Source organism: Erithacus rubecula, assembly GCF_903797595.1.
Source record: "Erithacus rubecula genome assembly, chromosome: 14".
Lineage (NCBI taxonomy): Eukaryota > Metazoa > Chordata > Aves > Passeriformes > Muscicapidae > Erithacus > Erithacus rubecula.
The window spans coordinates 4,033,216-4,059,001 of record NC_136666.1 but is presented as its reverse complement, the minus strand read 5'-3'; the positions used below and the strand labels follow the sequence as shown (position 1 = coordinate 4,059,001).

The window sequence follows — 25,786 nt, the reverse complement described above, 5'->3', positions numbered from 1 at the left end:
GCTGGTGCTGAGCACTTCATATTCTCAGCATCACTCTGAGGTGAGAAATTCACCTCAGATATGGCATTGGTACCTCTGAGTGAGTGTGGGAGACAAAGCCAAGAGCTGGGGACAAGCTGAGGAAAGGCTTGGATGGAAGGTCTGGCATAAGTCTGCAGACTGAGAGGACCAGCCAATTTGTGCAGTACCTGTGCACCACCAGACCTTGTCCCTCTCCTCTTCAGTGCTGCCTGCCTTTTCCATTCCAACTTCAGCTGAGCCTGGAGCTCACACAGAACAAACTCCTCACCTCCACTGTGAACAGCTGCACTGACTTAGCACCATCAGCAGGGAATGTGGCTGACAGTAGATCCTCTGCCCTCTCCCTGCATTTTGGGGGTCTTCAGGTGTCCTCACAGTTCAGTGGCTGCACACTCAGCAGATAATCTGCAGACTCCATTTGCACTGGAGCATTTGGCTGGAAAACTGACTCCAGATGGTAGCAATTAGCTGATGCCACCAAGGCTGGCAAGAGCCAAACTGGCAACCTGGAGGTACATCCTTGGTGTTCCCTACATGACTGATGGTCCAGTAACTCAGCCTGCTCCTTAATGAAGGCTTAGAAATAAAATTGTGCAACTCAGAATGATTTGCACTGTTACTCCAACCATTTAAATTGAAGAGTCCACACAAGGAAGGAGACTGGGAATAAGCAAACACTTGAAAATAATGCATGGAAAGAACTGGTTCACCAATCATTCCCCCTCCACCCTTATCTTCCTTCCTTACAAAAAACTTTCATAATGATAATTAACTCTAACGTTATCTGCTTTACAATGGGCATCAGCAGTTCTCAGTAAAGCAGTGATCTAGCATAGGAATGCTGAGCATTTGTAATTGTAAAATGCAGGGGATAAACTAGAAACATTTCTGCCATAACATTTAAACCTTCCTCATTTGATTTCCAAAGTGGTATCCTCTGAGGTTTTTTTGCTCCTTTTTTGTGGGAAAGAGGAAATATTTTTATATGCTAAAATCACTGCCTGTGGACAAATCTGGGCTGAAAACCAACCACAATAAATGGTTACAAGGGAGAGAAGTCTTAAATTGTGACCTGGATTTATGAAAATGACTGAGAGCCTTTTCTGGGGGAGAATCAACCTCTGAGTTGATAATGTCTTCAGTCAGAGCCTCTAAAACACTTCTGATGGATGTGACTCTCAGTGAAGTGACACTGGCATCCAACTTATGACTTTGGCTATCAGCCCTGGGTAACATCTGCCAGACCAGCTCATTCATACACCTCAGACAAGACCTAACTAGCTCCTCCTCCTTCCATTCAACAAAAACCTCCCAGTAACTCCAAGGATTAACAGCTTTTATCAAGTTTTATAATCCTGCAAGATAATGCAAGCTATTTCTGCAGTGCAATGGCAGATTCCACAGAATCCCCAGTAACCTTGGGGTCCAGGGAAGAGTGACACCTAAGCCCATCTCATGACCTTTATTGCTCCAGTTCACACAAGAAAGACTAATTTAGATCAAAAGGCATCCAGGCACAGGTCAAACAACTATAAATTGAACTGTGTGCTTTGTAATCTTCAAGATTTAATTAATAATTCCACTTTAGCAAGGACACCCCACTGCACCACAACCCACTGCAACACTACTTGTGTCATTAGGTATTGGTGTTACAAGCACCCTTCCTGTCCCAGATTTTTCCACTCTCAATAGATTTTTAGAATGTAGTATCCAACAGAAATGTAGCCCTGTCCCTCACACTCACCTTGTCGTATCCAGGAGACAAAGGGGGTAGGGTCAGCAGCTGCCATACACTCCATCACCACGCTCTCCCCAGCCACCACCGTGGTGTTCTCTGGAGCAGCAACAATGGTGACATCTCCTCCTGCTGGCTGGGAACCTAATGCTAAAAATAACAAAAAAAAAAAAAAAAAAAAAAAAAAAAAAAAAAAAAAAAAAAAAAAAGTCTGTCCTTCCAAGATACAAAGCACCCAGAAAAAAAGAGCATGTAGATCCCTGGCTCCCCAGCTGTGTTTCCCTGGGCAGTCTCATGGGTGAAAATGGCTCAAGCCTGCTTCAGGGAAAAAAAAACGTCTTGCTTTTTATGACTACAGAATTTTTACTAAAGAAGCAATCTGCCCAGCAAAATTTTCTGTAATCATGTGGGTTCTATTAACAAGATTTTCACATGGAAAACAAGTAGAATTTCAACCCAACACCTTTGTGAACTGTTGCTACATGGATGTTTGTTCATTAGATAAAAACAAGACACTGCTGTCCTCAAACAGAGCAACAGCAACACTCGCCCTCGTCCACCAAGGCACTGGAGCAGCTCAGGAAGAATCCAGTCACTTGGATGAAGAAATTCTAATAGCCAGATGCTGAACTGTAAACTGCAACACAGAGAGGTCATGGTCCTGGCCTTCACCTGACAGCCCAAAGACTGATCAGTCATCCCACATCTGGAGGAGAGTGCTGTGTAACTTGTACGTGCACAGACCAAGAGCCAACACTTAAATCAAGCAAGGTTTACAGGAAGGTCTCCAGGCTGCATTGCACAATGCCTTGAGAATGAGATGGGGATATTCTGCTTGAAATGAACCTTCTGCCTGTGGCTGCCCACTGCTGAGCAGAGGTTAAGGGAAGGTCAAGGAAATAAATGTCTTTGCAGCAGCCAAATTTCTCTTGTCAGATGAAAACAACCTGAGCACTCTTGAGCAGACCAGACTGTTCATGACCCTCACCAGTTCCTCCAGCTCTCTGAAATACCTTTAAATCTGGGGGACGCTTTTGTTGTAGTCCTCATGAAGGGAAAAATAACTGTAGAGGAGTCACATAGTACACTTAGGCCTGTAATGAAAGTTATTGGCAGCAGGTCTCAAACAAATAAAAGCAGGACCTTTCTGAACTCAGTGTATCAAGATGATGTGGAGTTCAAAACCAAGAAATTCAGACAAGCTCATAAAGGACAATTTACCAGGACTGTTAAATATGGTCTCATTACAGTCCCCAACCTAAAATGTCCTTGACTGGGATACTCTGGGACCCTGATTGTCAGGGGATGTCCAAGGAAAGCACCACGTCCTCCCTGCCCACTTTCTTCACATGCTGTCCTCTAGTACCTGCTCTGGCCACTTCTGGAGACTCACACTGGCCATTCATGCAGCATGCAAACAACTCACTCGAATCTGAATTCTTTGGGGATATAAACCAGAGGAGATTCAGCCTCACAGGCAGAGCTGCCTGCATGGCAGGAGGCCACACAGGGCTGCACTGAATGTGCTGTGCTCAGCCCAGCCCCAGGCTCAGTGCCAGTCAATCCAAGCAGGGCAGTCTTGCCAAAGCATTGGTTCCACCACACTGCAATGTTCTCGCAGTCCATACGTGCGTGAAAGGGATTTCCATCCCCAGTATTACGTGAGCACAGTCAAAAGGAGCCAGCAGAATCCCTGAGGCACCAAGGGAAACTGGGAGCAAGCAGGAGCCAGTGCTTGTCCAGCAGATGGAAGCAGAGACCAAGGAGCGCCCACAGTGCCTGACCTGGGGCAGCAGCCACAGCCGGCCCACGCTGACCTGGAATCCTGACCCTGGGCAAACACCAGCAAGAGGAGCTGCCCTGTGGCAGTGAAGAGCCAGGCCCAGCTCTTTGGAGTACTCTTGGAATGAGTACCCTACACAGAGGGGTTGGTGTGGACAGGCAAACCCAGTCTCCTTCTGGGCTGGCCAGGGCTTTGCTCCATTGCGTCCACTGCTGCTCCCATTGTCCACATCCATGGACACGTTCAGCCTCACAGCCAGCACACCTGGCTGCAGCTGACCTGGGGGACAGCACAGGGAAGAAAACTCAGCAGATATGGATTCTTAAAACTCACTGACAATCAGACCAAAATCCTCTGAAGTCACTCTGAACTACCGAGACAGAAAATAGACTTAATGTAAAAACCGTCACTAGAGCTTCTACCCCAGGCACATAAGCTCAAGGATCAGAGAAACTCAAGGCTCTCTGCAACAGCAGCTTTCTCTTAACTCCAGCTCTCATTCAACAAAGCACTAAAATCCACAAATAATCATTAGTCCTGCACAAGAACTGAGCACAGGTACTCCAGTGAGGCCCAGCTTGACGGGTGAGGCTGCTCTGCACATTGTTAATGCCAGGTCTCTACCCCATACTGCATAGAGGGATGAGGCAACCGTGGAGAAAGAACAAGGAGAATGAGCTTTCCAGCCAGGATTTGGAAGGAACACATGAAAATGTATCAGAAACAAAGACAACAGGTTTTACAGCAGCCATTGCAGGGACAGCCACAGTGCTGGAAAGACATTGGAGAATCCAATGAGTTGTGATGAGAGAACTCAGGAAGTGGTGAAAGGAGCCAGGGGAGGAGCTGCTCTGTGCTGAGCAGGGCTGGATGTGGTCACACATCTCCACACAGCCCAGGCTCAGGCCCAGCTCACCCTGCACAGGGCTCAGCAAGCCCAATCTGTCCACCCTGGACACCAATCACTGCCTGTGGGCCAGGGCAGCTACTGATGAAAACAAGCAGGGCAGCAGCAGACACCAGACATCCTGGGAGCAGGAATATCCATGGCAGGACTTCCAGCCTGCCCTGGAACTGAGATTCTTTACCCAACACCACCAGCTGCCATGTACCTGCTGGGCAGGACATGGCTGAGACATGCCTGTGTGCAAAAAGCTGTCTTTTTCTGCACTGCTGGGAAAAAATAAATCTAGACTAAAAAATAACACTAGCCAGATGGTAATATATTCCCTGCCAAATTTCCAAGCAGCTTTCTCTATCAAGCTTAGAGCAGAGAAAGAGAGAAAGCTGCTCAAACCTGGCTTAAACACTCAACTGTTCCATCAGGTGCATAGCCCCAGGTGCTGACTGGCAAAGGCACTTTACAGGTTACAGAAGCTTCACCTGAAGGCACCTGTCCTGTATCACTTGGTCCCTGACAGCTGCCTGGTAGTGCTGTCAGTCACTAGGAGAGGAGTTTTACCTTAGTTTCAGCCTTAAAAAACTGTTTGGAAAACATATTAGTCCCGGCCCATATCTGATTATTACTTAAAATTTTGTTACAAACATAAACAGTTCTGCTTGCTTTCCCAGTGCATTCCTGGGTGTGTGCATGGATGAATGCCCCTTACACTTCTTGCAGACACAAACACATTTCTCTCCAGCTTTGTATTCCATTGTGGGTCTCTCAGAGCAAGTCCACAAGTCAAGTTTCTCTTCAAACTGAGCCCCTTTGGAGCACATTTTTTCCTTGCCACCTCTCTAGGCTGGTGAGACACAATGGATGGCAAGTTCGCTCCTACAAACTGTGCTCCATTGAGGAGTTCCCAAGAACAGTACTCAGCTAACCAGGGAAATTTCCACACAGGGGATTCCAACACACATCAGAGTAAAACCAACGTGAGGCTTTTTGTCTCCTCTGCCATTAAGACAATTTCAGGTCAAGAGGGAATATTGTCAGAACCAAAGGGAAAAAAGAGCTGCAGTTTCCAAGACATCTTTCACTGCCTGAACAAAACAGGTCACTGAATGCACCTGCGCCATGCTGGCTGCTCTGGGGCATTAAAAGCTTTCACAGAGCTGCTATTTAAAACTTGGGCTTTGAGATTTTTTCCCCCTCTGCCAGCTTTGTTTTGTCTCTCCAAGCAGCAGAGCTGCTCCAGGCAAAAGCTTTCCACAGCCCAAGGCACAACCCATGGATTAACATCAAAACTCTCCATCACTGAGGTCTTTGTGGACTTTCTGCCCTTCTGAATCAGATGGATCAATTTTACTCTCTTTTACTGGAAAAAACACTTATGGAGTGCCAGGAATGGCTCTGGGATCACCAGGAGTAGTGCACAGAAATAAGGGAAATTCTCAGGGCACTGAAAGAGTTTGAAAAGGCAGCTCTCTTCCTGCACTGTCAGTTAACCCCTCACAGGAGACAACAAAGGTGCTACCACAGACCAACAGCTCAGACTTATGGATCAGCTGCAGAAACATTTCAAAATATTGCCTGCAGATTACAGTTTCCAAATGACTCACTATAGAGGACTTCTCAGATGATGTGTCTTTCTACTTCCCTGTCATGGGACAGGAGTCAAGCCAACCCTGGGTGCTCCACTTAGATGTACCACTGCTCTCACAGACATCCCTCAGTGCCTGGAGCTGGGTTCAGGGCAGGCACAGAGGAAATACAACAAAGCATTTATGATGATGTGTGTTATAAATTGAAAAGGAGATGGGGAGGGGAGCACAGGGAACCTGTGAGTGAGCAGCCAGACACACCTCAGCACACCCCTGAGGCTGCCCAATGTCCACAAATCCAATTTGTGTCATTTCACAGCGAAGGTGAACTCTGAGCAGGGATGTCAAGGGATGCACCAAGGGGAGCTGCCTGGGACAAAGCTCAAAATGTTTATTTGAGCTTATGGCTTGAGTTATAACATCCATCAGTGATTTCCAGCTCCAAGAGTTCATAACTTGGCTCTGCCTCTAATGCATCCATAATTCAAGAGGGATCCTCTCCCGCCTCCCTGCTCTTGTTAGTGCAGAGCCTCAGCAAAGAATTCAGGCAGTGCAACAGGAGGAAAATGCTTTTTGTTCAGCCAATTTGTGATGGTCGTTTGCAGTGACAAGAGGATGACTTCTTGGATGGGAACTAACACCTCTCTCCTGATTCCATGAACACCCTGCCTTGGCAAAAGTGCTGAAAGGTTAAACATGACTTGCATGGCGACACATTCAGCTCTCAGCTGTCAGCAGGTCAAGATTTGGAGATCTCTGACAATCAAGCAACAATCTTCTGTTCTGCGAACTTTCTCACCCTCTCTGGAGGAGGAGCATGAAACCTTATTCATCCCTGCGAGCCTCCTCTGGGAATAGATCCTAGCACTGAGCAGCTGTTCATTAGAGAAAGTCAATGCTGTCACTGCTGTTATTCTGCACACAATAAAGGAGCAAATTACCCATTGCAAAACACACACCTTCAAAAATGCAGGCGCTGTGTTTGCAGAGCATGTCCTACTCCCACTCCCCAGCTCTCTCCCTTTTCTTGGATAACTCACAGACCTCCTGGACTGTTAGGGAAGAAGCTGACAGCAATTGTGGAGGAGAAAAACATCCTCCAGACCTGCCTTTCTCCTCCCTTTGTACTGCCCTGGAAATTTATCTGTAATTTATTTCTACTTCAGGACAGGATAGCTAGCATGCAAAATCTCTAGGCAAGACTCTTGGCCAGTTGTATCCAAACACACGGAATATTTGCTTTAGGGGCAATATAAGCAATGTCATATCTCACACCTGAGCATGTTTAGCAATAGGCATTTCTTCTTTTCTAACTGTTCGCACCTGAAAACAGCAAGGTACAGCTTGGGAAAGCAAAAAGGACTGGCACATGGGACTTTTCATAAATGACTAGAGACTGTGAGTGATGCCCTCTTAACACCCTAAATCAGGTGTTCCCAAGTGTCCTAAGTCAAAAACTGCCTCCTCTTATCCGCAAAGGCAAGCACATACCTTTTCTGAAACTTATAATTTACTTTTTGGGGTTTTTCTCCCACCTTTGCTATATTAGTGCCTGGGACAGTTTGGATCCAAGTTCTGTTATCCTGTCATTGAAGGATGGGATGAATTTTGGTTATAAGATTATGGACTCAATTCTCCAATTTTACTGCTTTCAGAAGTCCTCCTTTGCAGCCTTTGGTTCCCAAGCCTTGCAGATCTTTCAGGTGTGTGCCTCAGCAGAAACCACAGCACGGACAGTGCCTTGGTACTGGGAGTGCAGAGGTCATCCCAGTACAATGTGTCAGCACCAGTGCTCACAGAAATGTTCCTTTCCTTTCACTTCCTAGCACCTGTGGAGTGTCTGGGTCAGCACACGAGTCAACCAGGAAGAGAAGCTGAGAAGGAACTCAGATTCCATTGCTCAGTGTATTGGAGTAAAAAGTTATTTCTGCCCTATAATACAGATTAGCTCAATAAATCAGTTTTGTATTGTCTTTTTTTACCTCACGACTTCCAAATGTTTTGTAAGCAATTATGCATTTGTCAATGCAAACACTGAACTGCAAAGCTGAACAGGGAAGAATTTATCTACATGTTTTGGAATGGGGATTCTCCCTTCTTACTAAGATGGTGCTGCAGCAGAGCAGTGACATATTCTGTCACCTTTAGAGCAGCACACAAAGAAACGTGTAAGTGATTAAAACATGGAAGTTCAATCACTTTTTAGTGCTATTAAAATATCTGCACACACAGCACAGCGCTGTCAAACTACAATCCCAAAATCCCCAACAAAGAAGTCAGCAAACAGATCCTAAAATATATGATCCAACCACGTCACAAAACATGCTGTTTGCATATACGTGAAGCAGAGAATTTAACAGATTAATACACTTCTCTAATTAAAAAATAGATGCTGAGGGATTAATTAGTTTGGATGAGGAGTGTCCATTTACTACCTGGATGCACTCCTCATACCACCACCTGCCACAGCTTCTCATTTGGCTTGAGAAACAGCCTGCCCAACATTTTCCCCCCATCCCACGTCTGTGTCTGGAAGCCCTGGGAGCACATGGATCCCAGTCCAGACAGGCAAAGGGGCCATCAGGCACTCCTCTTTCATTCCTCTCAACTTCTTTATACAGCTGACAGATTTCAGCTCAGAAATTAAATCCTTTAATGTACTAGCTCAGCCACAAGCTGACACCCTGAACTCTCTGTAACCAGAAGCCCAGAGAGAGTGGCAAGTTTCCAGGAACTGCCCTGGATTTTATGGGGGCTCTTCCCCCACTCCCCAAACCCTTGATCCTTCAGTCTATGGAGTTTTGTACGTCCAGGGTACATCCAGCTCTGCTACAAAGCAGTCGGAGTGTGCTTTGCCCACCACTCCAGCTCCTGTAAAGCTGTCAACATTGGCTCTCTGTTTGCGTACACGCATTTGGAGCTGCTCCTCATCACGCCAAAAGGGCCGGGAGCCAGCCAGACTGCACGACGCATTCCTGCTCGCTTCCCCAGAGCGCTTGGAAGCGCCTCCATTTGCACCGCCCCGAGCCGGAGCCAGGCAAAATAAACAGGAGGGGCAGAGCCGGCAGCTGCGGCCAGGCGGCCCCACTGCACACTGCCCTGAGAGCTGGGGCTCTCCTGCCCTCTGCCACGGGCCAAAAGGCTACACCCTCAGCCCTTCAGGCATCTCAACCCTCAGGAGACTGAAGATACATCCCAGAGAGCTTCTGGGAGGCAGAAGCAGCAGTCCGTGGAGCTGGAACACGGCAGAGGCAATAAGAGACCCCAACTCAGGCCACACTGGATGCTGAACCCTAACAGAAGGTCTGTGTTGGAGCAGCATTGATGGTGTCATAATTTTAGATAGTACTACTGATTAATAAGCCTGTCTTGGCAGATTTCCACGGACTTTTGTACTAATTCCCTACAAGAAAGTCACTCAGTGTACAGAGAGAGTTGAGCCTCTAGATCAGGTGAGAAGCCAATGAGAAGTGAAGAAAGGAGCTGATGTACCTCAGTGTCTCTGTGTGGAAAACAGCAGAGCAGCCTCCCTGCCCTAACCCTAAGACCCAGACAGCTTATGTTTCTCAAGCTGAGCCCTTAAAGCAGTGCAAGCTCCAGCCTTTCCCAGGCAGCTGCCAAAAACAGGGACTAGAAAAACAAGGACTGCACGAGGCTGTCTTGTAAAGTCACCACAGTGCAACAGGAATCTCCACAGCACACCAGGAATGTCTCACGCTGACAACCAGGATGATGTCCCAGCTTCCCTGCTGGACCAGGCTCTAGTCCAGTGGTTCAAGACAGTCTCCCATGGCCTCTGTCACTGACTCCCTGTGCTGCTCTGGGCACATCTCTCAGTGTCTTTCTGACTCCATCTGCTCATGGTCCATAACACAGCTATTCACAGAAGTGAAGGTGCAAAAGTAATAGCCAGAGAGCATCAGAAGACCCTTAAAAAAAGCCACAGTATTCTTGACTTAAATATAAACACCCCCAAACCAGTAACATGAAATGGCCCTGAGGACATAAGCTTGCCTGCCTCTGAGATTCAGTGGGAATATCCTCATGCCTTTTTAACCATCATTACACCAGCTCTTTGTCATTATCCTAAGGCAGCACACCACCTTTCAGGATGATACATGAGGAACCTTCAAAGAAAAAAAAAGCTGTAAGGCTTTTTTTTTTTACCTCTTGCAGAGAAATGACACAGAGACATGGTCAACAGAAGACCATTGTGGCTCACAAGTCACCCTGAAACTCCTCCCTACTCACCTTGTCTCAGTGACTGGAGCCATTTCACTCCAGTCACTTCCTCCTTGTGCTCTGAGGCTGATGTTTCCCAGGGCCTGACACCTATTTCATCAGCTGTATTTGCAATTCAGATTTATCTGTAACATCAGATCCATTTGCAATTCAGGCGCAAGCAGCGACAGTGGAGAGGGATGAAGCTGGAGGCCCTGGACTGTGCAGGAGGGCACAACCTATTTCCTCTGTGATCACAACTCCTGCTCAGCCCCATTCCCTCTGCCAGAGCAGCCATCCACTGTCCCAAGCAGCTTTGAAAAGAGGAACATTTTGAGAAGGGATCTTGCAGTGGGGTGTCCCTGATGCCAGTTACACAGAATGCTTCCCACAAGCGACGCTGCAAATACACAACACACTGGGAGCCCACAGTAACACAGTCTGGCAGCAAACTGAGACTGCCAACTTGGAAGGGAGAGTTAAAGCAGATGGATGCATCTGCATTCACTCAGGACAATGCAAATTGCTTTTCTAGGAAAAGTCTGGAAGAAAAGCTTTCCATGGGGAAAAACCATCACTGATCTCCTTGGATTCTGTCAAAGCCCTTTGGCTGGACACTGCTGGGGGTGCCATAGAGAACCCTGATCAAGGACAGTGCATTAAGACAGAGTTTGAAGACACCACCTGCCCCTCCTTATCCCATCCTTCCTCTCCCTTCCTGCTCCTCATTCTTGTCCACAATCCACTTGGCTTTGTCCCCTGGCTGCACCAGAAACAGACTTGGGCAAGAACATGTCTGATACTGAAGGCAAACTCCCAGCTGTGTTCTAAACGATCCCTGGCATCCAAGATATCCAAGTGAGAGCTCAGAGCAGCCCAGTTCTGCTCCTGACTCAGCCTCCTCTGTTACCTAGGCCCCCTCCTCCCATTCCTGTTCCTCAGCACCCCTGTAGGTACTGATGGGTCTTGGAGACAGGGACATGTCTATCCCACGTCAGAAGCAATGGGATTAGACACCACCACCATGAGCTTTGCTATGCCTCCAGACACTTCCAACATCCTCACTCCAGCTGCTGGATGTTGTCAGTGCTGGAGGGCACTGCCAGCCCTCGACCTCAGAGAGCTGCTGAGGCACAGCTGTAACACCAATAATTAATAATTAACTAGTGTCATCAGGAGCCCAACCACATCAACCTTCCTGCCCTGCAGTCCACTGCAAGCTGCTGATCTAATTATGGTCTCAATTCCTAGCTCACTTCCAGCCTCCCCATGCAGGCATAACCTGTCCCATAACCCTCCAGGAGAGGCTAGGTGTGATCTCTGTAGTGCAGATGTGCTGATGCTCCACTGGATTGCACCACCACCAAGAGACTCTAAGGAGCCTACTGCTTAAACCCTGCCTCAGTCCAAGCCTTACCAAACACCAGCTGTTTTTTCAGGAAGCCTGATAAGTGCAGCAGACCTGAATTAGTAAGGAGATGCATGTGGAGAAGACCAGAGGACCACAAACCATTCTGAATCCAGACATCCCTCATCCTCAGGGGCTGGAGGCAGAGTAACACACGAGCCTGGCCACATCTGACAGCTCTGAACATCATGCACAGCTACCACTGCACGTGGATTAGACCAGTTTTCCCTCTGGACCTGGAAAGAGCTCACCTATTCCCAGCTCTACATCCCTTGTTCTGCTCTATTATCCTTGACACCTCTGTTGCCACTCACTTCAGTGCCATCCCCAGGCTTAGCTGTTGTGCTTAATGGGAGGTGAGGGCTCTGCATTTTGTATCAAACCCTCTGTCACTGCAGGCTGCTGGAGCTGTCAGGCGTGTGGCATGTCATAGCCCCATGGAACTTCACAGACAGCTGAGCTGGAACTGCCCTTGGGCTCCCAGAGCAGGCTGCTGACACTGGAGCTACGAGCAGCTTTCCCTCGGCGATGTGAAGGGTGTGATGCATCTTGGCCCTGCAGGAACCCCAGCCAAGCAGAGCTGTGTGGTTGGATGGGCCTGACACACATTTGCACCAGCCTTTCATAAGTTTCACCCAATATCTATGGGCTCAATCCTGTTCCACACATGATTGAAACCTACCAGCAGTGACAGGCTCAGTAAAGTGAGATGGACTGAAAATTTTTAACTTGTTAATCAGAAGGTCACTTCTAATTTTAAATATCTATTTTTTTAAGCAAGAAACGTTGTGTACCTCCTCCATGATCTTGCCATCTTCTGAATTCACACTTGCCATGGCTTGCTTAGCACCTTCTGCCACAGGCAGGAGCAACAGCATTTTACAGAATCCATCAGCTGCATTATACAAACAGCTTCAGATACCTGCTCCCCAGGAAACCAGAGCTGTGAAACACTCGTAAACAGTCCTCTTGGCTGAGCTTTTGGGATGGCAAGTGGAGAGCAGTTCCCTGTTTAACTGCTAGTGAACTGAAGGCAAAGAAAAATGGGATGCAAAAAGGAGAGAGGGAAAAGTGAGAGTTCTGTGTCCCACACACGAGGCACAGGGAACAGGAACATGGTAATTGCAGGCTGGAACTGGGATGTCTCCTTTTCCAGAGGTGAAGCATCACTTCCTGGTTATGCCAACAACTCACAGCAAAAATGCAACTGTTATTCCACCCCACACTTTCCCTCTCTACACATTCCCACAACTCATGCCTCCAAGAAGAAGTGTGCCATTCCCACACACAGCTGTGGATAGCTCTGCCCCCACAACCACACAGGGCCCTGCTGCCCCTGCAATGGGTTCCTGCTGGAGGAAGATCACCCCAATCCAGGTGGGACCATCCCTCCACTCTGGTCAATGCTGCCCTTCACTGTCAATGGCAGCACACACAGATCAATGCCCAGCTGTGGTCAGGGTGGTCAGCCCAGAGCAGCACTGACCCAAATCCAAAGTTCCTTGTCCCCTGGCTGCCTAGTACCTGTGCTGGAAGCTGTAAGGGGAGCAGAGCACGTGTCCAGGGCTCAGGCTGGGTGCCAAGCCAGCACCCAGCACGTCATTCACACATGCAGGGCCTGAAAATCCACTTGTGGTAACAGCACGTCTGTTTCTGCGAGGTGGTGGCCAACTGTGAGTGTTGCTCACTTCATCACCACCTTCCCCTTCATCCCTAAAGCTCATCCCAGTCAAGAGCTGTATTTTCCTACAGCCCTTTGGAGCAGGAACCACCCCCGTCCCAGGCTCTGCATTGGTACCTGCAAGGCACTGCAACACAAACACCAAAAGAACAAAAAATCTGAAGGTGCTTTAGCTGCCTCCAAGCTCTGTCCCTGTTATCACACTCATACAAATATTTGGCTGAAAAATCCATTTCCTGGGACACTGCTGCAGCAAGCTGCTACAACTGTCAGTGTAAATGATGTTCTGCCAACGGCAATCTCGCAGTGTCATCTCCAATAACGCGGCACTAAATCCCAGCTCGCGGGGGATGTGCTCAGCTGCTGGGAGACTCCTCTGTGGCTCACTCAGCCCAGACCCCCACCCATCACCCTGCTCCCTTCTCCAATACCTGCATTACTGCAGCACAGGGAGATTCTGATTCCTGCCAGCGTGGTTTGAGGCAAAGGTTTTTCCCTCACACGTCACAGCAGTCAGGGCCACCCCACATGCACAGACCAGGAAGAGAGTGCAGAGGGCACGAGGAGGGGAAATCCCACACTTGCACTGAGATAAATACCTACACCTCTCTCTGTATGTTCCCCTAAATGCCCTCCAGCACCAAATGCCCATAATCACTCTCCAGACTGACCCATCCCTTCCAAAAGGGCAACTCCAAGGCTATTTCCTACATTATCCCTATTAGCAGAAATTTAAACTTTGAGGAACAGATTCTCTTCTGCAGCCCAACAACAGAGAGGGAGAGAGGAGACAGGAGTTCTGGTTCCCAGCACCACACTTAGACAATCCTTCTGCAATAACTAATAAATATAAAGACACAAACACTGAGATCTACACGAAGAAGCTCTGGGGTCAAAATCTCAAACTTGTTTCCCAATCCAGTGTGAGAAAACTATTTTATTCTAAAATTGCCAATTTAACTTTCTTTACATCACCTGGGGGATACCACACTGCTTATACATACTCAAAGGGATTAAAAAATAAGGAGGAATGACAATTTTTTCAAGATTTCCAATGCTTTGCATCTAAAACTAATAGGATGAATTGCAGGGAAATGAAATTTGAGCTAGCTGTGGAGAAGAGAGATCCCAGCATCTTCCGTGGGGAAGATGCAATGGATATTAGGGGGAGCCACACTCCTTGTGACATTTAAAAACAGAATAGATCAAATCTTTGTAAAAGTTTACTGTTCTTGCAGCAGCACAGGTTCTGACTGTTATTTGTGCTACATTGTGCCAGTTGTGGGGCAAACACACAGCAAGAGGGAGTCCCTAATCCCATGAAAACACACAGAGAGCAGACGTGTGCATGACATGGAGGGGGAAAGCAAAGTGACCTGCCAAGAACACATCATGTTAAGTGACCTGCTGAGACCACTCAAGTTCCCCAAGCCCTTCTGCTGCTCTTCTCTGAGAGCTGTTTTATGAGCATGGCAACATTTCTCTGTGTGTGTCAAGAACCTGGGAACACAACCAGGACACACAGGGAATTAGTTCTTTATCTACAAATTCAGAGTAGGGCTCCAGAGCCTGCTTCCAGAAAAAGGAGCTATGAGAAACAAGACACAGCTGACCTCAAGGAGCCTGGGAAAGCATCCCACAGCCAGCTCCTAATGCCCTTTTTGGCAGAGAGAGCCACAGTGTTCATTCATCACCTGTGCAGGTGAGGGGTGAAGGGCCAGAGCTGCCAGATGTGTTTGGCACTCTGTCCGCTGGGGAGCAGTGGAGGTGCAAAGGGAAAATCCCTGTCTCTGTTTCAGGCCTGCGTGACTGCATCCCGCTGTCCTGTCTGCTCTCTTCCCTTCCAGCTCCAAATGCTGCTTCCCCAGGGAAGGTCTGGAAATTTGCACCATGAAGTCTGCACAGTCGAAACATCTGCAGCCCTGCCCTGCCTGGGGTCAGGCAGCATGTGCTCAGCCACAGACACACAGCACAGCCCCAATTCCCCCCAGGACAGGGAAGTCACACTGCCCAGGGAAACACTTTTGGGGTTTTTAGGCTGTGCAGATATGACAGAAGGGGCCATGTTAATTGCTGCTTTTACTGGGAAAAGGCCTTTAATAAGGGAGATGGGACAATTGCCAGCCATCATATAAGGAACAGGGAGGGAGGGGGGAAGAACAGGACAACTGGGCAGAAGAGTTATAAGGAAACAGATTATTTTGCTACACACAGTCCATTCAAATCCAACCCTGTCTGGAAGGCAGAGGCATGAATATAAAAAGTTCCCAGGCCTGATCCTTGGAAGCATTTGCATTATCACCAGCAAGACCTCAAAATCTACCAGGAGCACAGCCTCCAGCATCATAACATAGTACTGCCAGTGGGACAGTGGGAAAGAAGATACAAGATCTCTCTAAACAAACCTGTTCCAGGAGCCCTGGCAGTGCAGTGGGGCTGAAAGGCTGCACCACCTTATCTTAGCACAAAGGAGACCCTAGCCAGGGGCAGGAAGGAAAGAAGCAGTTTAGTTGCTCTTGTCTGTATAGGAGTTTGGTCCCTGAAATTTCCAAATAAGCAACACTAAATAGCTGTATTTCAGTCTATTGTTCTTTTGTTGACCATTTTTTAGTTTATTTTCTTTCCTAGAATTCTTTGTTTTGGTTTAGTTTGGTTTTGTTTTTCACATTCAGGAAAGGATTTTGCCTGACTAGTTCACTTCAGCTATTATCAGCTGCTTCTGAACAGGGAGGAAAAGACTTCTCAAGCCAGTCCAAGCATCCAAAAGTGTGCTCTGATGGTGAAGCACTGAAACAAAAAAAGGATCAATACCATGCCAGTCACTCGTGGAGGAGTTTACAGCCTGCACAGGTCACTGCAGTTTCCCATCTGTCTCAGAGATACTTCTCCCCAATTATAAAAAACCCCAGAGATTTAACAGGCATGTTTTTCATCACTATCAGCTCAATCTGGTGAAAAACTCAACCTCACATATTTGTTTTAGCAGCCAGCGGGTGGTGTGGTGCTGCAGAAGAGAGATTTGGGTGAGAACTCCAGGCAGAAATCTGCTCGGGCCGGCTGGTGCTCCAGAAGGAACGCTTCCCATTTAACCTCTTCCACTGCCTCCATTTGCAAAGCAGATTAAACATTGCAGAGCTACAAGATGCAATTATGCAGAATGAGTTATGATGCCAAGGACATCAAATTCACCTTTGCAGCTTGATCGATATTAGTTATCAATAGCACACTAGAGCCAACACAGAGCTGTCTCTGGAGCGTGGAACTGCCCATTGGAAACGCTCCCCTCGGCCCCGTGCTTCATTAAACACACAGAGGATCTGGCAGGGGCTGGCAATTAGATACAGAGCATTCAACCGCTCACGAATTCTCTGCAGATTCCACCCAGATTACCTCCACGACACAATCCATTGATCAGAGGTGTGTTCTCAGGCTCCACAGTTAATTACACTCCCTGCTGATGGATGAGCAGCAAAGCCATAGCTGGGAAAATACACTGGGAGCAGAATGCCAAGCAACCCAATCCTAAACAAAGATGAAAGGGACTGGGAAGGATTTCAAGGTTAAAGCTGCCTGCAGGATACACCAGGGTCAGCACAAACAGGAGACAGATGTGGCAGGGGGCACTGTCCTGAGAGAAGGGACAGCTCAGCCAGCCCTGGGCAACGTGTCCACTTGCAGGATAGGGATGATACAAAGCTGGGGAGGCAGCCAGGCGTGCTGTGACGGATGCTGAAGCCTGGAGACCCCCACTGCACTCACACTCTCAGCTATGTCCTCATGTCCAGGCTTGCCCACTGCACTCTTGGCTTACAAAGGAAAATGCACTCAGAGGCTGAGGCCCAGATTGGGAAGTGAAGGACAGCTCACACTCAAAGCCTTACTCCAAAGGCCTGTATTGCCAGGAGAAATCCCTGAGGTTGCTCCCAAATACCACACAAAGATCTCTGGAGCTCAGCAGAACACCAGCAATATGGACACAGAACACAAGTTGGATTTCACACTGCTCATCCTCCTTTGGACTGTGCTGGGCAACCTGGGGAGACACAGTCCTGCCAGCTACTCCAGCCTCCAACTATTTCTGTTGCTTGCTTGGGAAGCACCTTCATCTGTCCATGCCAGTCTTTGCTTCTCTTGCCATCCAAGGCCATTGTAGAGAATATCACCCAAAATGCTGCCCTCCCCAAAGAGCAAAGGGCTGCCTCATCCCTTCTAATCACCCCAGAGCACAAAGGAGTCCTCTTAACACAGTCTCCTTATCCCATCACAGCAAAGACAAACCTTTCATGAAATGCCTTCTCTGCAAGCTTTAACCAAAGCTGGCCACATGCAGAGCCACACCAGGAGAGGAGATGGTCGCTGGCATTTGAGGCCAGCTCCCCCACCACCCACAGTGACTCTCTGGCAGACCTGTGCCCAGCCCCAGAGGCTGCTGGCAGCACCTCACCTTTCACCACGCTGAGGGTGGCATCGTTGCTGTAGCGCTTGCGGGCGGCGTTGGTTGCCACGCAGTGGTAAATCCCAGCATCGCTCTCCTGCACATCCACGATTTGGAGGACACCATTGGGAAGAGTTATAAACCTGAGTAACCAAAAGGAAAAGTGTGAGACAGGCTATGCCTTACTTGAGATACTCATTATCCCAAAACCCTTCTATCCCTCCCTTTTCTCTGGAAAACCTCTCATGTGCAGGTCCTGGTAATGACAGGAGAATGGGATCAGGGAATCTCCTGGCACCCCAATACATGGTTCTCAAAAGCAGCAGGTACAGACTTATCCATCACCTCAGAGTCTTCCAAATGCAAAAGCTGCTTTTGGGAGACCAGACTAACAGGATTTTGCTGACACAAACCAACTGGACAGTACAAATCAACTCCATACACTCACACTTTTACGTACACATTTGTAAATGTCCCAAAGCTTGAGTACATGCTACAGCCATTTTCAGCACTTGCTTTTTACAAAGGTTTGGTTGCCAGACAAAAAACACACTGCAAAAAAGTCTGAACATCTTTTTCTTGCTGCACCTTAAGTACATGAAAAGGGGCCAATTGATAAACATCTGCACCTCCATGGGCCAAAGCAGTCATGACAAAGCCACATGCGCCATTTCTGGGTTGTAGTGAGTCCTTTCCTTCTTCCACAAGTTTCTGGCTTTCACAAGGTGACAAACTCAACAGCTGGGCCTTCAGTATCCCCTGATTTGCCCATGGGATGCTACTGGGAAACAATTCCACAAAGTGAAATGGCTACACTGCTCACAACATGAACACAATCCTTGCTGCATTACACTGAACAAAGCAAATGATTAGCAATTAGCATAAAAGTAGGAGCAGGCTGTCAGCATCTCCATTTTCTGCCTGGATTCCTAGATGGCAGCCTCTTTATTCTTGAATGCAAGGCGCAAAGCCTACGTGATCTTTTTTAATTATATATGAGATCCATTTTTAATTGCAAGTCTCTATAAACAGAGCTGCCGAGGTTTGACAGGCAGCTCTGGGTTATCAGTCTTCATTATGAAGAGGACACATTCAAAGGCAATTGCTAAGGGGAGGGATAGCAGCTATTCCACAGGAACAGCACAAAGACAAGTTATAACCATGAACGCCAGTCCTGCCATCCACAAAGATCATAGTAAGTCAAACTCTGATTCTCCACGTGCTGAGACAGCTGGAGTGCCATGAACGAGGACCATGGAGCCAGGAAGACCTTAACAGGTCACTCATCCTGCATTCAAGCCATGATCACCAACAGCATGCCTGCTCCTGCAGACATTTATCCTAAATCTGCACTCATGGAAACACCTCCCGTGCCCTAAGTCATCTGTTCCAGAGACAAATATCCCTGCTGTCAGTCTTGCATTGATCCTGGACCTCAGCTACTGCAGTTGAACTCATCATGTCTTGTCCTCTTCACAGCTGATGAAGAAAGAAGAGCTACCAGAGCTCCTCCAGTGACCATTCTGTCTGCACTGAAACAATCCTACAATCCAAAGCCTGATTCATGGACAGACTGGCTGGAGCGGCCCATGTACACAAATGCAATGCCTTACATCCCTAAAGCCATGTTCCTGCTACATACAAAGACATTTTGCTCAGGATCAAGCTCCAAAAGACCTCAGAGGAGATGATACCCAAAAGCCCTCATCAGGATGCCTCATCAGGACCCAGGAGAAAGATGACAAATATTTGCATCCTCTCAGCTTCACAGAGGGAAAGCCTCCCACTGCGCTAATATTTATTTTTGTCGTGCATCTGCTATTTGAGTCTGTAATTAATATCAACATATTTCAAACACCAGGCAAGGCATCTCCCAGCCACAAAAAGACGCTTCAGTGATGTATCACGAATTCACAGAGGCTGGGACAGACCTCTAGTCTGTGGCCTTTCTTCTCTCAGAGCAAGGCCAGGGCATTCAGACCCAGCTTCTCTTGAGGACACAAAACAAGCCACTGTGTCTCGAAAGAGAGCAGGAGCTGGACAAGGGGGCTGAATGGGGAGACTTCATCAAAAGAGTTCAAGACAGTTCCTTCAGCACCAGTGGTGGAGATTTATTCAGTGCAGTACATCCTATTGGGAAAGCATGGCAGCAGTGTGGATCTGGGGAAGCAAGGAGGGAAGAAAAGCAGGATTTCTCTATCCACCATTTTTCCCAGCTGCTTACAAAGCCTCCAGCTCTTCAGAGTCCCAGCAGCCCTGAACTAGAAGCCTTCAGGCAGCCTGCAAGGGCATTTGCTCCATCCCCAGGCTCCCTGCAAGGAAATTTGCCTGATGACTCAGAGCAGACAATTGTCAGAGCTTTTCTTCCACACAAAGGGCAAATCTTTTTGTCTGCTCTCCTTCACCAAGGATTAAGCAGGAAACAAAAACTAAAGGACAGTCAGACAAAGACCCTGGAAGTAACAGAAACGCTGGAACCTTGGCAGTCCCAGGACTCACTGTTGATAGCTGCAGTGTCAGGATCTCAGAGAAGCTTGCCTCGACGGGGGTGAAAGGCAAGCCCCTACCTGAATTACAATGAAGGACAGCACACACAGAGCAGGGCCAAGTACCCGGGCTCCAAAGGCAGCAAGAACAGCAGGGCACACCCAGAGAGCTATTCCCCTCCCTGACAGCACTGAGGGACTCAGGGCTGCTCACCAGGGCAGTGCTCAAGAACTGAAACCAAATGCCCCTGCCTTGTGTCCAAACTCTGCTACTCTACAGCTCAGAGAATAATCTAGCATTAACCCCTATTCCCTTTCTTACCTTCTCCCCAGTAAACTGCCAGCACACCCTCCCTTCAGCCTTTTGAAGGTGCCTAGGACAGCCCAAAGCACCAGTCCTGAGCACAGTGAGGAACCTGTAGCTCTGTTGTAGGCTCAGTTTGGAAGCCCTTTTGCTCACAGCTTCAGTCCTGCACAAGAACATGAGTCACATCAAGGCACAGAAATAAACTCTACACACAGATAAAACCCTCACTTAGCCAAAATGTGGAAAAATATACTGTGATTGCAGAGCATGTGGTCTAGATTATGGATTTGATGTGTAGACCTCCAAAGATCTCCAGTTCCCAGTGCTCATCTTGGCTCTAGAGAAAATAAACAGGAATTTGGAGCCTGATGTGAAACCTAGCCAGCACCTAAACCAGAGATTAAGCCAAGAGATGTTGCACACACCCCAAAGCAACTGCAATCTAGAGAAATCCTGTGAGCCACCTTTCAGCAGCTGCTGCAGATTTAAGACTGTTTATTCAATACACTTTAGAGCCAGAACTGCAAAATAATCTGTGCCTTGCTCACATATGGAATTTAGTTTTTTTGTCCTGAAGAAGGACAGGAAAGGTACTCCAAAAACACTAATCAGCACTTTGGTACCATTTAGGTTGTTTAAGTACTTTTTTAAGCTCAGCTTTCAGTACCTTTGAGGTGGCACCATGCTAGAACCTGCACCATGGGGCAAAGTCTGCTAAGTGGCCAAAGGTAAGAACAACAAAGAAAAGCGGAGGGGGAAGAGGAAAAAATAGGGGAAAAGAGGAGAGAAAAGGAAGAAAAGAGAGGGAGTAAAGAAAAGCAAGAAAAGGGAAAAGCAACATGGGTTTAACATGATTATTCCATCCCTCTTAAATCACATTGATGTAGCAGCACTACTCCAGGGCTGTATCTCCAGTCCCCAAGCCTGATTTTGCACACCCTCCCAGCCCTGCTATTCTGGAATATGAAATCATCACCCTGACACCTGCCCAGCCAAAGGGTTGCATTTTCACAGGCTCATCTGACATATGCACAGGAGGGAGCCCACAGTAATCAGGCCAGCCTGAGATCCCATCCTTAGGCACGATGCAGGGAGGATAACAGAGCTCTGGTTGGCAGCCAACATTTCCTGGAATTCACTTAATTCCTTCGAAAGCCGGTTATATTAAATCCAACAACAACTAGACAACAACAAAAAAAGCAAATCCTTCTGAAAAAGCATATTAGCTAGAACATGATTTAAAAAGCAAGATCTGCAGACAGAGATTATGGCCTGGCTTTTACAAGGAAAACAATTTTCAGGCTGCCCGTGATGAAAGCAATCTCTGAGCAAGTAATTTCACAATATCCATCGAGCTGTCTCATTAAAAAGCCATTGTATCTATGACACACTTCTCCCTGCAATCCCTCCTTTTCTGGTTTTTTCCTTCTTTTTTTTATTAATTTTCTTCTCATTACAAAGCAACAGCCTCCTATGAACTTTTAGGTGCCACACTCCAGACTCAAGGCTTTAAGTGGGTATTCTTATAGAAACAGTCACTGCTGCAAAAGTATTTCTGAACTTCTCCCCTAACACTCTCCTCTTTTTTTCCTCTTCTGTCACTTGAATTAACTTCCCCCGGAGACAAACAGCTCCTTCTGAAGAACAGAAAAGGAGTTTTTAAGAACCAAAGGACAATTCAGTCAGTGATCCCCTGCAGAAGTGATGTCTACAGACAAACAGACAGCTAATTGTTTATCCCCTCCTCTGTAACTGACTTTCATAAAAGAAAAAGTATCATGCTGCAGGACTCTCCTCTTTTCTCCAGAAAAAGGAAATTCAGCCTCTTTTACTAGATGGTGTTTAAACATGGGAGTAAGACAAAGGGAAAAGCCTCTCATTAAAACCACAACCAAAATCAAAGAATATCCACATCATGGAGCTCAGTTGGGTACGCCCAGGTCAATACTCCTCACCCCAGGCCCCAATCTCCCAGAGAATTCCATGTCATTTCACACATGAGGACAAGCCAAAGCAGTCCATGCCTTGCCATGCCCTGTCCCAGGCAGACACAGGCTTCTGCAGGGTACAGGTTCTGCACTGTAATAACTTGCACAATATCAGGGGTTGTTTTTCCTTTGTGGTTTGAATATTTGGGGCAAAGTTCATCTTATTTAGGTGTTTATGGACCTTTTTTCCTCAGCCCCTTGACTACCTCCTCTTAGATCACTTAGTTATCAGGTCAAAACTGGTCTATGACCTCTCTGGTGATTCTACCAATTCACAGGATGATTTCCACATCGTGGATGGTCAGGTTTTGCTTTGCTCTTTCTCAAGCTGACCCAAGAAAGCAAGTAGTGAGTCACCTGGGCTCTGCTGGAACAGCTTCATGGTCCTTCTCCCAGGTGATGACAGGAGAGGGCAGCCCCTCGATCCGGCACTCAAACCGGGCCATGCCATTTTCTTCCACTGTCTGAGACTCCGGCTGCTGGAAAAAGCGTGATAATGCTGGGGAAAGAAGAAGGGAGGGAAAGTTAATAACTCAGTGTTTCTGCTGAGAAATGCAAACCTGTTATGATGCCTGAGCTAAGAGAAAGGCTCATGTCTCCTGAAGATAGCCTGAAATATAATTCCTCCCTTTCCTCTGCTCCTACAGACCCCGGGCAAACCTAACAATAACTAGGTTTCAGTATACATTTGTATAAATTTGTTTCTTGCCTTATTTTCTCCCTTAAGGGCAACAGTGTGAGAGAAAGGCAATTCAGCAGTTTCAGCAGTTACCTTCCTAAATTGCTTCCTTGTCTGTTCACTTGCTCCATTTGGGACGGACACAGAATAAGAAACAGAGAGGAAATGCCACAAACCCAGAGATGAGAGTTTCCCCTTGCCTTGTAGCATTCCTGCAGCCACAGGAAATTAAAACAAGGCAAGAGGAAGAACAAGCCAGATGTCAAGTTACACAAAACAACTGCCCAGAGGCTGGCAGTGCTGGAGACCAGAGGCAGAGCCCATAAGGGTTTTGATCCTCCTTCTCCTAGCTGCAAAAACCAACTCCATCCTATTCAAGCAGATGGGAAGCAGTCAAGGGAATCCAGACACCCTGCTAAGAGGAGGATGGATTTCATTCATGCCAGGACACTTGTTTGCTGTCCAAGGCTCACCTCTCCCTGTATGTATCTTTCCATAGTAAAGAGGCTGAACTGCTTTGGAGACAAAGCACTAAGGTTTGGAATTGCTCTTGGACCACAATCCACAGCTGCTTCATCTTCCAACCTCATGCACACAGCAAAACCCTGGAGCAGAAATTGTCCCCCAGGGTTGTCACATCTGTCCTACCAACAGCATAACCGCAAGGCATCTCAGTGCCAGGCGGAGTTTTGAATATTCATGCAGGTTCCTGGATGGGGGCAGAAAGCCTGTTCTTCTCCACCAGAACTGGCTTCTGCTCTGTCCATCTCTGTTAAACTGTCTTTGCTGTGAAACGCACCCTGCCGGACAAATCCATCCAACAATGCTCTAACACAAGTGCCAGAAACTCCAAATGTGGAACAATAAACATAAATTTCAGCCAAAAAACACACTTGAATGCTGGGCCAAGCACAGTACTGTGCTCGAAGGACCCCAAGTGACCTCCTGGCCCTCCAACACAATTATGTGCTTGTTCCGCCATCGCTTTCCAAGAACATCCATCACTGCTTTGGATTTTGTAGGACTCCAGACTTGAAGTTTTTCTTTGCATCTCTCACACACACAAACATCCATGCACACATACACATGCCTTATTGCAGTGTGAGCTTGAGAAAGTATGTACAGTTTGGAAAACGAAATGCTTTTGCATGACCCATTTTAACCTCGGCATATTCTCAGCTGTCATTAGTGTTTTTCTTTAATTTAAATAGTTATCACATATTTCAAGCAACTCATTGCTCTCCGCAGCAGCTACAGACCAAATTCTCCCACCAGCTGTCCACCACATTTAGTTTTTCAAATCAATACAAATGGAATGAAAAATGTTTTCCTGGAAAAATTTGAAAAATACATTAATATGTAAGGCCTTAATTCAGCCAACTGCTTTTGTATTCTCAAATATACACCGCAGACCACTTTACCGCAGAGTACAAAACCTTTTAAGCTCAAGTTTATAAAACTTGCTGAATCCGAGTTTAAAAGAAAATCCATCAAATTTCAGTGCATGTTCAGGATGGCACCATCAAAGCAACTTTCTCTTGACAGCAGATACCCTTAATCCTCTTTCCCATTATTTTCTTCTCATCCTACAGGTGTCAATGAGAGTATTTTGGCAGGCTCTGGAGGGTCATGTACCCATGAAGACCATCATGGGAGGCAGGAATCCTTCTAAAAAATGAAATCTGTTAGTATTTCTGTTTTCTCCATGCAGGGTCACCTGTCTCTCTGCTGTTCATTAAGGCATCATCTTGGTGTACAAAAGGTGACAGAGCCTCCCTGGGCTCCCTTAGGCAATAGCCTGTCCTGGTTATTCCTGGTTATCACCTACCAGACCTGGTCCTGCAAGGTTGAAATTCCCAGCTGAGAACCAAATCCTGCCCTTCACCTCCACCCAGCCCCATCTGCCCACAGTGCTAGAATGGCTCTTCAAAAGCTAAGAAAAGCACCCCTGACAGAGTCTCATTAGGGTGCAAGGGAGCGTGACCAAGCAGTGACCCTGATCAGGGAGCACAGTGTCCCTCTGGCCTGGAGCAGCACACAGGAACAGACACACTTCCCAAGGGGAGTCACAGCTCCTGGCAAAGCCATGACAGGCTGCGAGCTCTGTGGTGCTGGGGGTTCAACCCTGCCAGTGCCCAACAAACCAGTTTGTCTGTTAGTGCCATCTCAGAATGCTTGGGGTGGGCTTCAGAGGATAAGCAACTCCATCATACTCCTTTCACAGCATGAGGTTATGGATAGTGGGGATAGGATGGGCTGGAAAGAATCACCTCTGCAAGCTCTGAAAGAAGCAGCCTGCAGCCTCCTCCATGAAGGAGAGGACAGGGAACTTCAATTTTTGAGCACAAAAAGTAACACCAAATCAAGGCAAGAGAAGTGAGAAAGTTCCTCTGATGCAGGACTGAGCAAGACCCCTGGATGCCAGCCCTGAAAGGATCAGGCAGACAGAGCTGCTGGCTGGGCTCCTTGCAGCTCCACAAGCATCTGCACCACCTTGGGGCCAACACCACAGCACGGTTTGATCCCTTATGCTCCTCCTCTCTCAGCCCCAGGAG

At 47.5% G+C, this 25,786-nt stretch overlaps 1 protein-coding gene across 3 annotated transcripts in view; it reads right to left on the bottom strand.

Moving 5' to 3' along the window:
* Positions 1–25,786, bottom strand: part of IGDCC4 (immunoglobulin superfamily DCC subclass member 4) — an 87,856-nt gene that overhangs the window by 27,639 nt on the left and 34,431 nt on the right. For all 3 annotated transcript variants that reach the window (XM_079318282.1, XM_079318283.1, XM_079318284.1), the window contains exons 3-5: positions 22,910–23,051; positions 17,781–17,914; positions 1,766–1,900 (exon numbers count right to left, since the gene is read on the bottom strand). In XM_079318282.1, coding sequence (XP_079174408.1) covers positions 1,766–1,900; positions 17,781–17,914; positions 22,910–23,051 — 411 coding nt within the window. The remainder of the gene's footprint in view (positions 1–1,765; positions 1,901–17,780; positions 17,915–22,909; positions 23,052–25,786) is intronic.